General features: G+C 47.5%; 1 protein-coding gene and 1 long non-coding RNA gene across 2 annotated transcripts; one reads left to right on the forward strand and one right to left on the reverse strand.

The window, feature by feature from the left end:
* Window positions 1-349: 349 nt before the first annotated feature.
* LOC136502278 (early nodulin-like protein 11) lies at window positions 350-1372 on the reverse strand. Its single transcript, XM_066497734.1, has 2 exons — window positions 1084-1372; window positions 350-936 (listed from the first exon to the last, which is right to left on the reverse strand). The coding sequence occupies exons 1-2, from the start codon at window positions 1250-1252 to the stop codon at window positions 518-520; spliced, it is 588 nt and encodes a 195-aa protein (XP_066353831.1). The 5' UTR covers window positions 1253-1372; the 3' UTR covers window positions 350-517.
* Window positions 1373-2425: 1053 nt separating this feature from the next.
* Window positions 2426-11783, forward strand: LOC136498907 (uncharacterized). The gene is made up of 3 exons (XR_010769832.1): window positions 2426-2859; window positions 2948-3001; window positions 11335-11783. It is a non-coding gene; the product is annotated as an uncharacterized lncRNA (long non-coding RNA).
* Window positions 11784-13798: the final 2015 nt, after the last annotated feature.

Below are 13798 nucleotides of genomic sequence, written 5' to 3' on the forward strand. Positions count from 1 at the left end.
CATAGATGGCTAGTTGCACAGCATAGGCCTGGTCTGATCGATAAAAGAACAACTGAACAAGATGGGGCGGGGGCACCGAGGAGATTACCTACAGTTACAGGCGGTGTTGAGCTGAGTGGCTCAGCGAGTCAGCTGTTGTCGGTTGGCGTCTTGGCGAGGAAATTACTAATGTCATATTGCTAGGATTTCGATAACATGGATTACCCTACACTACATCTACAGTCCATTTATTCGCCATTGTTTGTCTGGAACGTATTAGCACAAATTGCAGGATCGCTGGATCGGTGAGAGGAAGACGAGATTCCGAAGGGGTTATATTGACACAAGACACGAGAATGGGATGTTGATGTAAAACCACATCATGAACGATGAATCTCCATTTATGATTTATGCTCTCTTGACAGGAACCATCATTCTTCTACAGACAGAAGAAGCAGCAGATTGTTTCTCTCTCTCTTTGAGCTTAACAGCAAGCAGGACGAATCAAAGAATCTCTAAATAACGCTGCCCACTTCGACTAGCACCCGACCAACAGAGCCCCAAGAACCGCGGCGGCACCGACAAGCAGAGCGCCGGTATTTTCGGCAGCCGCCGTCCTCCCCGCAGCCCCGGTGGCCGGCGCCGGCGCCGAGGCAGGGCCCCCGACGAAACTGGCGGCGAATGGCGACTCAGCAGCCGGCTCCGCCGCCGGGGCGAGGCTCCGCAGGCGGCCGCGGCCGTGCTTCTCGGACATGACGACGAGGAGGAGGCGCTCGCCCTTCTGGCAGCTCCCTGGGGCGCCGCCGACGAAGTAGTACGGCCCGGAGCGGGGCAGCGGCACGGTGGCGGCGCCGGCGTCGGCCTTGTGGACCGCGAGCGGGGATGCCGTGCTGCAGCGGTTGTAGTCGTCCCGGGTCACCTCCAGCACCGAGTCGGCCGCGCCGTCGAACTTGAACACTGCACCGCACGGAAGCAGATGAGTTCAAGCAACAGGAGGGGAGAGTGAAGAATCTTTCGCTTTGTGCTTGTGCGGCGAATGTTTTCGATCCTTCAACCAGATCGCTGCACTGGAAACAACAACGACGACGGCGAGGGTTCTCTTACCGAGTTTGTCGCCGACTTGGAAGCGGTTGGCAGAGGACCACTTGGCGAGGGCGTCGGGCTGCGCCGGCACCTTCCACGCGTCGTTGGCGCCGCCGACAACGAAGTCCCTGGCCTCGGCAGCCGCCGCCGCAGCGAGGACTACCGAAACGCAGAGGAGTATCACCCTCATCGCCGCCGCCGCAGCGAAGACGAGCTGACTGAGCAGGCAGACACAACACAGGACCAGACGCGCGCGGGAGATGTCACTGACGAGTGTGATGGAGCTCGTGAGTCAGGCAGGCAGAGTGCTACTGCTGTGTGAATCGTGGCGACGGGGTGCGTTTATGTAGGCGGCGACGAGGGGTGCGCCGAGGTAGACATGTTCCCAAAAAAGCATCAGCCGACTTACAAGAAAAAAAACGAAGCCAACAGCGAGTGGTAGCCGTTGGGGTCGAACGTTCGGTTCCTCGGGAGGGGGGACGCCATTATTAATGTGCTGTCATGCTGTGTGCTGGGTGTTTTGGACTTTACCGTTGCCTTTGTCGTCTTTTCAGAAGAAGAACGGGGATCCAACGGTCAGGCACCTGAGGATTAGAAAGGTTTTCAGAAGAAGAATAACGGGATCCAACGGTCAGGTACCTGAGGACTATAGAAAGAAGCAGCGCATGCATTTTTTGCTGCGACAATTTTTTTTTGCGATATAAACGAATTTAATAATTAATTAAAATATAAAAATTCGTGATTGCCTACCTGATGATTGCATTAGGTCAGGGTTGGACTCGACGGCAAGATGGGCCTCTATCTCTTGGCGGGCCTCTTCATTTGCCAAATCCTTTTTTTTTTCCGACTACCATTTGCCAAATCCTACCCATCGCCCTTTGAATTATTATTTGGAGGGTTATTTGCATAAGCATAAAAATTATTTTCTATATCTTTTCATTCTTCAACGACTTTTATATATCTTGCGCACTCTATAGAGCCATTCTCACTATCCATCGTTGGCTAGCGAGAAATACAGAATAGATATGACTATATTTGGATAATCAATTAAAGTTGTTAGAGGGTGTTCTTTCATCAAAATTTCTATTTCTAACAATTAAAAAGGATATAATTAAAAAGGATATAGAGAGTCTTTCGAAGTTACTATAAAAACGACGCTTCGATTCAGTCACGAAAACTTTTAAATCTCTACGACTAAAAAAAACAGGAAATATCCAGGTGTACCCGGGCAGGGCAGGACGAAAACCACGACTCCCTAGTCTCCCGACAATTGTTCCTTCCACCATCTAAAATGAATCGGTGTTGACAGGTTGGACCCACGTTCCCCCACCTTATGCGGCGCCCCCGTCCGAATCTTCTTTCGTCCTAGCTCGCACTGCCCAAGCGCAGCCATCCCCGTCGACCTCTCCGTTGCTAGGGTTACGCCACCGCCGGCGTCATCCTGCACTGGGTTGCGCCTCCCATCCTCCGATACATCGCCCCGCGGATCCGGCTTCCGGTGGATCCGGCAAGGAAGCTCCATCCGTTGCCTTCCCTGCTTGTACGGCACCCACGGATGCCTAGGCAGCACAGGATCGGCGGAGCTGCCACCTGCCCTCTGCGCGCTCCTCACCTCCGCACTTCCACACGAACCCACCTCCAATGGAGCCCGATCTGAGCGGCCTCTCCTCTCCGCGATCCACCTTGAGCCCTTCCCTATCCCGTGGCCCCGTGGGCAACAGCAGGAAGAGATTGGCTGCTGTGGGGTGCTGCAGCGACTAGCAGTGAGGATGACAAGGGACGCGGCGCCAGGGGAATGTAAGGCCACGAGTTTCCGTAAATACGTTCTTTGCTTCCAGTATGTTCCCTTTTCTAATACCAATTTTTTATGTGCGTTATTGAGCAGATTTCAAACGCGCGAGACACCACTTTGTTTCTGCAGGGATATGCGAGCAAGACGGTCAGTTTTAAGGGGGTGTTTGGTTCCTTAGCTCCTAAAATTTATGTCACATCGAATATTTAGATATTAATTTAGATTAATTACAAAACTAATTATATAAATGGAAGCTAATTTGCGAGATGGTTTTTTTAAGCCAATTAATCTGTCATCAGCACATGTACTGTAGTACTACGTTGTCAAATCATTGACTAATTAGGCTTAAAAGATTCGTCTCTCAAATTAGTCGCAAGTTGTGCAATTAGTTTCATAATTAATCTATATTTAATACCATATATATGTGTCAAACATTCGATGTGACAGAAATTTTAGGAACACCGAAAGAACCCAGCAGGGTCTAAGTAGGCAAAATTTGCTCGAGATGACAGGTGTAATTGGTCAGTTCACATAGCTAACATAAAAAATTGTCAGCTACCATTATAGAGCCCATTTTGTGCGGCTCTTGGTGCTCCGGCTCCTACTCCTAAGGCACTGTGCAACACTGTTTTTTTATTGTAGCATGACAAAAAAAACGGCTCCGACTCCTCCAAAAGTGAACTAAAAAGAGGAGGAATCGGAGGAGCAGCACATTTAGAGCTTCTCCCGGCTCCACCCCGGTAGTGCTACAGTGTCAGAGCCGTGGCCGGGAGAAGCCCCTCCTAACGGGCTCATAAAATCGTGGATGCTGTGCTGTAGGACACTGCAGCCATTATTTTAATAATTTTCTCAGATTTGAGGAGAGTGAAGATTGCAAAATGTCATTTTTGCCTGTCTTCCTCCTCTTGCCCTTCTCCTTCCTTCGGCCGCCCAGCTGCCTGAGGCTGCTATCAAACCTGGCGCTTCCCTCACCCATGACTATATTCTCCCTCGTCCTATTCACCTACTCCCCGGCATCGTTTTGTACGTACTTCAAAATGCACATCATGAAATGAGTCCGTAATTTTGACCTGGACAAGAACGGGAATGGGATGCATCTCATGACATCGGTGACCCCTCAAGACGGCCGGCTTCTCTACAGAAAGCTGCTCGGGAAGCGGAGGAGATGACAATTGACAAGGAACAACTCGCAGTTGCACCTGATGCTGGCGATCTGCTATAGCGGGCGATGGGACATCGTGCGAGCGTGCCGAGAGCTTGCCGGCGAAGTGCAGGGCAACCTGACGTCATCGTTGAGCCCCCGCCCCCCAAACATTCGATGTGACAGAAATTTTAGGAACGCCTAAAGAACCCAGCAGGGTCTAAGTAGGCAAAATTTGCTCGAGATGACAGGTGTAATTGGTCAGTTCACATAGCTAACATAAAAAATTGTCAGCTACAATTATAGAGCCCGTTTTGTGCGGCTCTTGGTGCTCCGGCTCCTACTCCTAAGGCACTGTGCAACACTGTTTTTTTATTGTAGCATGACAAAAAAAACGGCTCCGACTCCTCCAAAAGTGAACTAAAAAGAGGAGGAGTCGGAGGAGTAGCACATTTAGAGCTTCTCCCGGCTCCACCCCGGTAGTGCTACAGTGTCAGAGCCGGGGCCGGGAGAAGCCCCTCCTAACGGGCTCATAAAATCATGGATGCTGTGCTGTAGGACACTGCAGCCATTATTTTAATAATTTTCTCAGATTTGAGGAGAGTGAAGATTGCAAAATGTCATTTTTGCCTGTCTTCCTCCTCTTGCCCTTCTCCTTCCTTCGGCCGCCCAGCTGCCTGAGGCTGCTATCAAACCTGGCGCTTCCCTCACCCATGACTGTATTCTCCCTCGTCCTATTCACCTACTCCCCGGCATCGTTTTGTACGTACTTCAAAATGCACATCATGAAATGAGTCCGTGATTTTGACCTGGACAAGAACGGGAATGGGATGCATCTCATGACATCGGTGACCCCTCAAGACGGCCGACTTCTCTACAGAAAGCTGCTCGGGAAGCGGAGGAGATGACAATTGACAAGGAACAACTCGCAGTTGCACCTGATGCTGGCGATCTGCTATAGCCGGCGATGGGACATCGTGTGAGCGTGCCGAGAGCTCGCCGGCGAAGTGCAGGGCAACCTGACGTCATCGTTGAGCCCCCGCCCCCAAAACATTCGATGTGACAGAAATTTTAGGAACGCCTAAAGAACCCAGCAGGGTCTAAGTAGGCAAAATTTGCTCGAGATGACAGGTGTAATTGGTCAGTTCACATAGCTAACATAAAAAATTGTCAGCTACCATTATAGAGCCCATTTTGTGCGGCTCTTGGTGCTCCGGCTCCTACTCCTAAGGCACTGTGCAACACTGTTTTTTACTGTAGCATGACAAAAAAAACGGCTCCGACTCCTCCAAAAGTGAACTAAAAAGAGGAGGAGTCGGAGGAGCAGCACATTTAGAGCTTCTCCCGGCTCCACCCCGGTAGTGCTACAGTGTGTCAGAGCCGTGGCCGAGAGAAGCCCCTCCTAACGGGCTCATAAAATCGTGGATGCTGTGCTGTAGGACACTGCAGCAATTATTTTAATAATTTTCTCAGATTTGAGGAGAGTGAAGATTGCAAAATGTCATTTTTGTCTGTCTTCCTCCTCTTGCCCTTCTCCTTCCTTCGGCCGCCCAGCTGCCTGAGGCTGCTATCAAACCTGGCGCTTCCCTCACCCATGACTATATTCTCCCTCGTCCTATTCACCTACTCCCCGGCATCGTTTTGTACGTACTTCAAAATGCACATCATGAAATGAGTCCGTGATTTTGACCTGGACAAGAACGGGAATGGGATGCATCTCATGACATCGGTGACCCCTCAAGACGGCCGGCTTCTCTACAGAAAGCTGCTCGGGAAGCGGAGGAGATGACAATTGACAAGGAACAACTCGCAGTTGCACCTGATGCTGGCGATCTGCTATAGCGGGCGATGGGACATCGTGCGAGCGTGCCGAGAGCTCGCCGGCGAAGTGCAGGGCAACCTGACGTCATCGTTGAGCCCCCGCCCCCCAAACATTCGATGTGACAGAAATTTTAGGAACGCCTAAAGAACCCAGCAGGGTCTAAGTAGGCAAAATTTGCTCGAGATGACAGGTGTAATTGGTCAGTTCACATAGCTAACATAAAAAATTGTCAGCTACAATTATAGAGCCCGTTTTGTGCGGCTCTTGGTGCTCCGGCTCCTACTCCTAAGGCACTGTGCAACACTGTTTTTTTTTTTGTAGCATGACAAAAAAACGGCTCCGACTCCTCCAAAAGTGAACTAAAAAGAGGAGGAGTCGGAGGAGCAGCACATTTAGAGCTTCTCCCGGCTCCACCCCGGTAGTGCTACAGTGTCAGAGCCGGGGCCGGGAGAAGCCCCTCCTAACGGGCTCATAAAATCATGGATGCTGTGCTGTAGGACACTGCAGCCATTATTTTAATAATTTTCTCAGATTTGAGGAGAGTGAAGATTGCAAAATGTCATTTTTGCCTGTCTTCCTCCTCTTGCCCTTCTCCTTCCTTCGGCCGCCCAGCTGCCTGAGGCTGCTATCAAACCTGGCGCTTCCCTCACCCATGACTATATTCTCCCTCGTCCTATTCACCTACTCCCCGGCATCGTTTTGTACGTACTTCAAAATGCACATCATGAAATGAGTCCGTGATTTTGACCTGGACAAGAACGGGAATGGGATGCATCTCATGACATCGGTGACCCCTCAAGACGGCCGGACTTCTCTACAGAAAGCTGCTCGGGAAGCGGAGGAGATGACAATTGACAAGGAACAACTCGCAGTTGCACCTGATGCTGGCGATCTGCTATAGCCGGGCGATGGGACATCGTGTGAGCGTGCCGAGAGCTCGCCGGCGAAGTGCAGGGCAACCTGACGTCATCGTTGAGCCCCCGCCCCCAAAACATTCGATGTGACAGAAATTTTAGGAACGCCTAAAGAACCCAGCAGGGTCTAAGTAGGCAAAATTTGCTCGAGATGACAGGTGTAATTGGTCAGTTCACATAGCTAACATAAAAAATTGTCAGCTACCATTATAGAGCCCATTTTGTGCGGCTCTTGGTGCTCCGGCTCCTACTCCTAAGGCAATGTGCAACACTGTTTTTTACTGTAGCATGACAAAAAAACGGCTTCCGACTCCTCCAAAAGTGAACTAAAAAGAGGAGGAGTCGGAGGAGCAGCACATTTAGAGCTTCTCCCGGCTCCACCCCGGTAGTGCTACAGTGTGTCAGAGCCGTGGCCGAGAGAAGCCCCTCCTAACGGGCTCATAAAATCGTGGATGCTGTGCTGTAGGACACTGCAGCTATTATTTTAATAATTTTCTCAGATTTGAGGAGAGTGAAGATTGCAAAATGTCATTTTTGTCTGTCTTCCTCCTCTTGCCCTTCTCCTTCCTTCGGCCGCCCAGCTGCCTGAGGCTGCTATCAAACCTGGCGCTTCCCTCACCCATGACTATATTCTCCCTCGTCCTATTCACCTACTCCCCGGCATCGTTTTGTACGTACTTCAAAATGCACATCATGAAATGAGTCCGTGATTTTGACCTGGACAAGAACGGGAATGGGATGCATCTCATGACATCGGTGACCCCTCAAGACGGCCGGCTTCTCTACAGAAAGCTGCTCGGGAAGCGGAGGAGATGACAATTGACAAGGAACAACTCGCAGTTGCACCTGATGCTGGCGATCTGCTATAGCGGGCGATGGGACATCGTGCGAGCGTGCCGAGAGCTCGCCGGCGAAGTGCAGGGCAACCTGACGTCATCGTTGAGCCCCCGCCCTCCAAACATTCGATGTGACAGAAATTTTAGGAACGCCTAAAGAACCCAGCAGGGTCTAAGTAGGCAAAATTTGCTCGAGATGACAGGTGTAATTGGTCAGTTCACATAGCTAACATAAAAAATTGTCAGCTACAATTATAGAGCCCGTTTTGTGCGGCTCTTGGTGCTCCGGCTCCTACTCCTAAGGCACTGTGCAACACTGTTTTTTTATTGTAGCATGACAAAAAAAACGGCTCCGACTCCTCCAAAAGTGAACTAAAAAGAGGAGGAGTCGGAGGAGTAGCACATTTAGAGCTTCTCCCGGCTCCACCCCGGTAGTGCTACAGTGTCAGAGCCGGGGCCGGGAGAAGCCCCTCCTAACGGGCTCATAAAATCGTGGATGCTGTGCTGTAGGACACTGCAGCCATTATTTTAATAATTTTCTCAGATTTGAGGAGAGTGAAGATTGCAAAATGTCATTTTTGCCTGTCTTCCTCCTCTTGCCCTTCTCCTTCCTTCGGCCGCCCAGCTGCCTGAGGCTGCTATCAAACCTGGCGCTTCCCTCACCCATGACTATATTCTCCCTCGTCCTATTCACCTACTCCCCGGCATCGTTTTGTACGTACTTCAAAATGCACATCATGAAATGAGTCCGTGATTTTGACCTGGACAAGAACGGGAATGGGATGCATCTCATGACATCGGTGACCCCTCAAGACGGCCGGCTTCTCTACAGAAAGCTGCTCGGGAAGCGGAGGAGATGACAATTGACAAGGAACAACTCGCAGTTGCATCTGATGCTGGCGATCTGCTATAGCGGGCGATGGGACATCGTGCGAGCGTGCCGAGAGCTCACCGGCGAAGTGCAGGGCAACCTGACGTCATCGTTGAGCCCCCGCCCCCCAAACATTCGATGTGACAGAAATTTTAGGAACGCCTAAAGAACCCAGCAGGGTCTAAGTAGGCAAAATTTGCTCGAGAGGACAGGTGTAATTGGTCAGTTCACACAGCTAACATAAAAAATTGTCAGCTACCATTATAGAGCCCGTTTTGTGCGGCTCTTGGTGCTCCGGCTCCTACTCCTAAGGCACTGTGCAACACTGTTTTTTTACTGTAGCATGACAAAAAAACAGCTCCGACTCCTCCAAAAGTGAACTAAAAAGAGGAGTCGGAGGAGCAGCACATTTAGAGCTTCTCCCGACTCCACCCCGGTAGTGCTACAGTGTGTCAGAGCCGTGGCCGGGAGAAGCCCCTCCTAACGGGCTCATAAAATCGTGGATGCTGTGCTGTAGGACACTGCAGCCATTATTTTAATAATTTTCTCAGATTTGAGGAGAGTGAAGATTGCAAAATGTCATTTTTGTCTGTCTTCCTCCTCTTGCCCTTCTCCTTCCTTCGGCCGCCCAGCTGCCTGAGGCTGCTATCAAACCTGGCGCTTCCCTCACCCATGACTATATTCTCCCTCGTCCTATTCACCTACTCCCCGGCATCGTTTTGTACGTACTTCAAAATGCACATCATGAAATGAGTCCGTGATTTTGACCTGGACAAGAACGGGAATGGGATGCATCTCATGACATCGGTGACCCCTCAAGACGGCCGGCTTCTCTACAGAAAGCTGCTCGGGAAGCGGAGGAGATGACAATTGACAAGGAACAACTCGCAGTTGCACCTGATGCTGGCGATCTGCTATAGCGGGCGATGGGACATCGTGCGAGCGTGCCGAGAGCTCGCTGGCGAAGTGCAGGGCAACCTGACGTCATCGTTGAGCCCCCGCCCCCCCCCCCCCCCCGGCATCGGCAGCGGCAGCGGCACCAGCGCCGTCCGCCCTGTCGTCTTCCTCCCAGGGCGCGCGCCATTCCCGGGTGGAGGCTGGCCCAGATGACGGGTGGCGGCGACGTCGCAGGCGTACGACGAGGCCTGGTACTGGGACGAGCCTACCGCAAGAGGCCGGGGACTTCGACTGGTGCGAGAAGTACTCAGCCCTCGCGCCGCCGCACCGCTTACCTCTGCCACATCGGCAGCCACGCCGAGGAGCCAACGCGCGCTAAGGGGTTGGGGCCGCGCCGAGGCGTCGATGAGCGCCGCCGCATCGAGGTGCCGGGCGGGCGCCTCCACTTCCGTCCGCCGCCCTGCTAATTGGCCACCGCCCGGTGTTGGGGAAGATTAGAAATTGAGAACACGAGTACGAAGAAGGGCAAAAACGACAATTCATCATCTTCTCTCTCCTCAAATTTGAGAAAATCATTAAAATAATGGTTGCAGTGTTCTACAACAAATCACCACGAATTTATAATGGTACCTCGCAAATTTTGCTGTTGGTGGTGTGAACTGGCTATTTTCATCTTTATCCAGTGTCCTAGCGCAAAATTTGCCTTTTAATTAGGGACTTCTCTCTGATGCTTGGTGATCCATGGCATGCAGTAAGCTAATATTTCACTTGTTAGTTGTGAGATTCAAGTCTTACAAAAATGAACCCCCTACCACAGATTATGATATTGACTCTGTCAAGCCCATCTATGCTAAGAAGTCACTCGATTCAAGCCTATTACATGCTTAAGCAGCGGCCTGTTGTTCCTGCTCGATTCAAGCTACCATGACAGAGACAATGGGCATCCTTTTGTTATTTCTTAGCTAGGGAAATGATTCTAGATCTCCACTCATTCTTGATCTGTTTCGTTAGTAATTGATCAAGATCTCAATTCTTTTTTATCCGGATCCCCTCATTTATTGATATGTTTGATTTAGTTCCGTGATTATTAAGAATAATTTGAGCATAAGTTCTTGTGCTCTATGCATATGGATGCTCAGTCACATGTAGAATTCTGGCAATGTGTGATTGTAGTGTTATTAGAAGTTATTTATTTTTTCTTGATTTCAAATATATTGATATACATACCTGAACCTGATAAACAATTTATTGTTTTTTCAACTCATGGACGAGTTGAGAAACATCATATACTCCAAAGCATTTCACTTTTGTTGTTCTTAAGTTGATGGAGTTTTAATCCTACCTATAGTACCTGCATATTGTTATAGTTGCTTCTTTGCACATTAGTTTTGAAAGTAAAGCCTGAACATGTACTCTGGATTTGGTCTTGGTGAATATGTGCACCAATGTCTGATGATTTTTATACATATAGTTCTCTTGTCTGAAAGTATTTGAACTATTCACATTGGTTTCTCGTCTAATTCTATCTGTTTAGTAATGATGCTTTCTGATTCATTTTCCAAACTGTATAGCTAGCACCTAGCAGTGTAACATACTGATGCCCTCCGATGCAGATTGCATATGCAAAACTGCTTGTTCTTCAACAATGTAATAAATAATGGCTTGGTTAACACTATTTATATGAGCATAGTCTTGAGTAATTTTGGAGGAGTATTCAATACTATTCAATAAGTTAGTGCTGCCTTATTTTTTCAAAAGTATACTATGGATTCATAGTTATCTGATTGTGGCTGCAATAGATTGGGAAATGTAAGATTCATGTTTTTTGGTAACTAGCATAGCATTGGGTAATTTTGCAGGATTATTCAGTTTTTGTGTGCAAGAGACATATGAGTCACTAATTAGATTTGCCTCTTTTGCTTTCCAATTATCCATATCAAGTCAAATGCCTGTGTGCTCATTTCTTCTTTTTGTTGACAAATATGGAGTGAATAAACAGTTGCATACCATGTGAGAGCTGGAAGTTCCATACCATTAAGAGTTGACGCTATGAAGCAATCCCATGCTCTTTCAGAGGCTAATGGGTGCTTGCTAGATCTGGCAAAGGCTTGCACTAAATTGAATCGAGGAAGCAGCATGATCCCTTTCAAATGTGTTTGCAAGCAGCAACATCTCCCGCTACAGTTGCCTATCAGAACAAGTAATATCAAGCTAGGTATGGCATACGCAAACGAGTCGTGGCTCGGTTGGTTGGGCAGGCTCGGTGGAGCACCCACCGCCCGTGTTCGAGTGCTGCTCAGCGCGCGGGTCCTCGCAATGTCTACGGTCTCTCGCGTGGTGCCGTAAAGGGATTTGCGACGTGCTCGTTGGATTGGGTGTATGTTGGTGCATGAACAGATGAGAGGCTTCAAATAATAATAAAAAAAAGCTAGGTGTGGCATACACTATGCTGAGCAGCATGTCTACTTTCATTCACATGCCTAATCACTTGCTATTGCAATTTTTCTTGTGTAGAAAGAAAACATTAAATTAATTGTTGGGCGCATCATGACGATGAAATTAACAAGAGATTGGAATATTCGTATTGTGCTTTATTTTGGTTCAAGTGTCTACTATTATCATCCAGTATTTTGAATGAAACTGATGATAGTTGAATGTAACTCATTTTACACGATTGTTGAATGTAACTGAATAACAAATAGTATGATCCATCGTTGAAACCTGTAGGTTGCAGGACCCTAATATATTATTGGCAATTTGAAGTATTTTCGGAATTGCCTGTTTACTACAATCTATATGTGAAGTCTGCATATAAAAGTTTAGATAGGTAGAAAGAACCCCATTGTCACATTTTTCTCCGGTCGTAACGCACGGGCATGATTCTAATAGAATATGGAAACTCACAATTGTAATTTGACCAATTCCAGCTCGGGAAGACTTACTTTGTCACAGTATTTCTATAGCAAGCAAAATTGCAAATTCAAGACATTCAATAAAGCCTGATGACCAGATATCCACGTTTTAGTTCAGAAATCTTCAGACGGAGACTAGGTAGCAATCATGGTTCTAATAAGCCTTGGTGCTGACATAATGCTTTATGATACATCTCTGGTGATACTACAGTAGTAGCTCAGGATGTCATCGGATATTCCTGCATATGATATAGTTTGGCTAATTTACAATTGTAAGATCCCGGCCATAATTTTTTTTCTATTCTTCCAGCTATGTTAAATAAAATAAATTCAAAATGCTTGCTTGAGCACTTCGCCCAGAGGTCTGCAAATGCCCACCAATAACAAATTATTTGCAAACAGGCTAAAACCCTTGAATGCCCATATAAGATTAGAAACGAACAGAAGACAGAATGCACCAAATTTAAACATAACACAGCTATTTGTTCCTTCAATTCAGTACTCAAATGAATATAAGAGGCCGTTTGGATCCTTTCATTTGGAGGAACTAAAATCTACTTAATAAATTATGCTATTTGGCTTAGAATTTAACATTCCATCACTTTCTAAAGTTCATATATAAACCTATCCTAAATTCATAGGGTGGGAGATGGAAATTGATTCTATATATCATCATTCTATGTTTCGACTTTGCAACTTATAACACACTCCTCATCTCGCTCTCCTACGGTAGAAATGCAACACATAAGTATCTCTCTCATATAGCCAACAATAATATACAAATATAATTCATATACAACTATATTAGCTTAACTAATACGTGTCTAAATTATGATTATTAAAATGAATTCAATTGCAAGGATCCAGATGGGCCCTAAGTGAAATGGGATCTCGGGATCAAAATAGCACAAGAAGAACAGAGATTGTCACAAAGAGCATACAGCTGCCACCAACTCAGGGCTCAGGTTCAAAATTAACTGAGTTGGCACTCTACAGAGTAAAATATTTAGGCAACATATCTCCACCCAAAATACCTCCTTATAAGCAAACTGGCCTGAGTATCCTGAGTAATCAGGCAGTCATACTCATTTTTAGATCAAAGGCCCCGCCAGCTTTATTAGAAAGCTTAAGGAGATCCCCAATCCAACACTGGGATTACCAGTTTACAATGCAGTACCAGCAAAAGGGAAAACTCTAGGATAAAAGTTCTCACTAACTCTCCTTAGCACATCTACCAACCTTTTGCATAAGCAAGAAACTTGAATAACACTGAGAACCAGGTTTCTCAAAACCAATCGACCCCTACTACAAACCGGCAGTCATACTCATACCCATTAATATTGTTAATTACTCGGCTTTGCTTACTTGTGAAAGGAAAGGTGGCCTGTTACTGAGTGTTTGACCTTGTACTAAGGTGGCCTGTTACTGAGTGTTTGACCTTGTACTCACCCTGATACAGCTGTTTTTAGAGAATTGGTAACAATGTTGTTCATGTAAGTGAGAGCAAGATTCTCAAAAATAAATAAATAAATAAATGAGACTGTTCGACAT

Source organism: Miscanthus floridulus, chromosome 13 (genome assembly GCF_019320115.1).
Source record: "Miscanthus floridulus cultivar M001 chromosome 13, ASM1932011v1, whole genome shotgun sequence".
NCBI lineage: Eukaryota > Viridiplantae > Streptophyta > Magnoliopsida > Poales > Poaceae > Miscanthus > Miscanthus floridulus.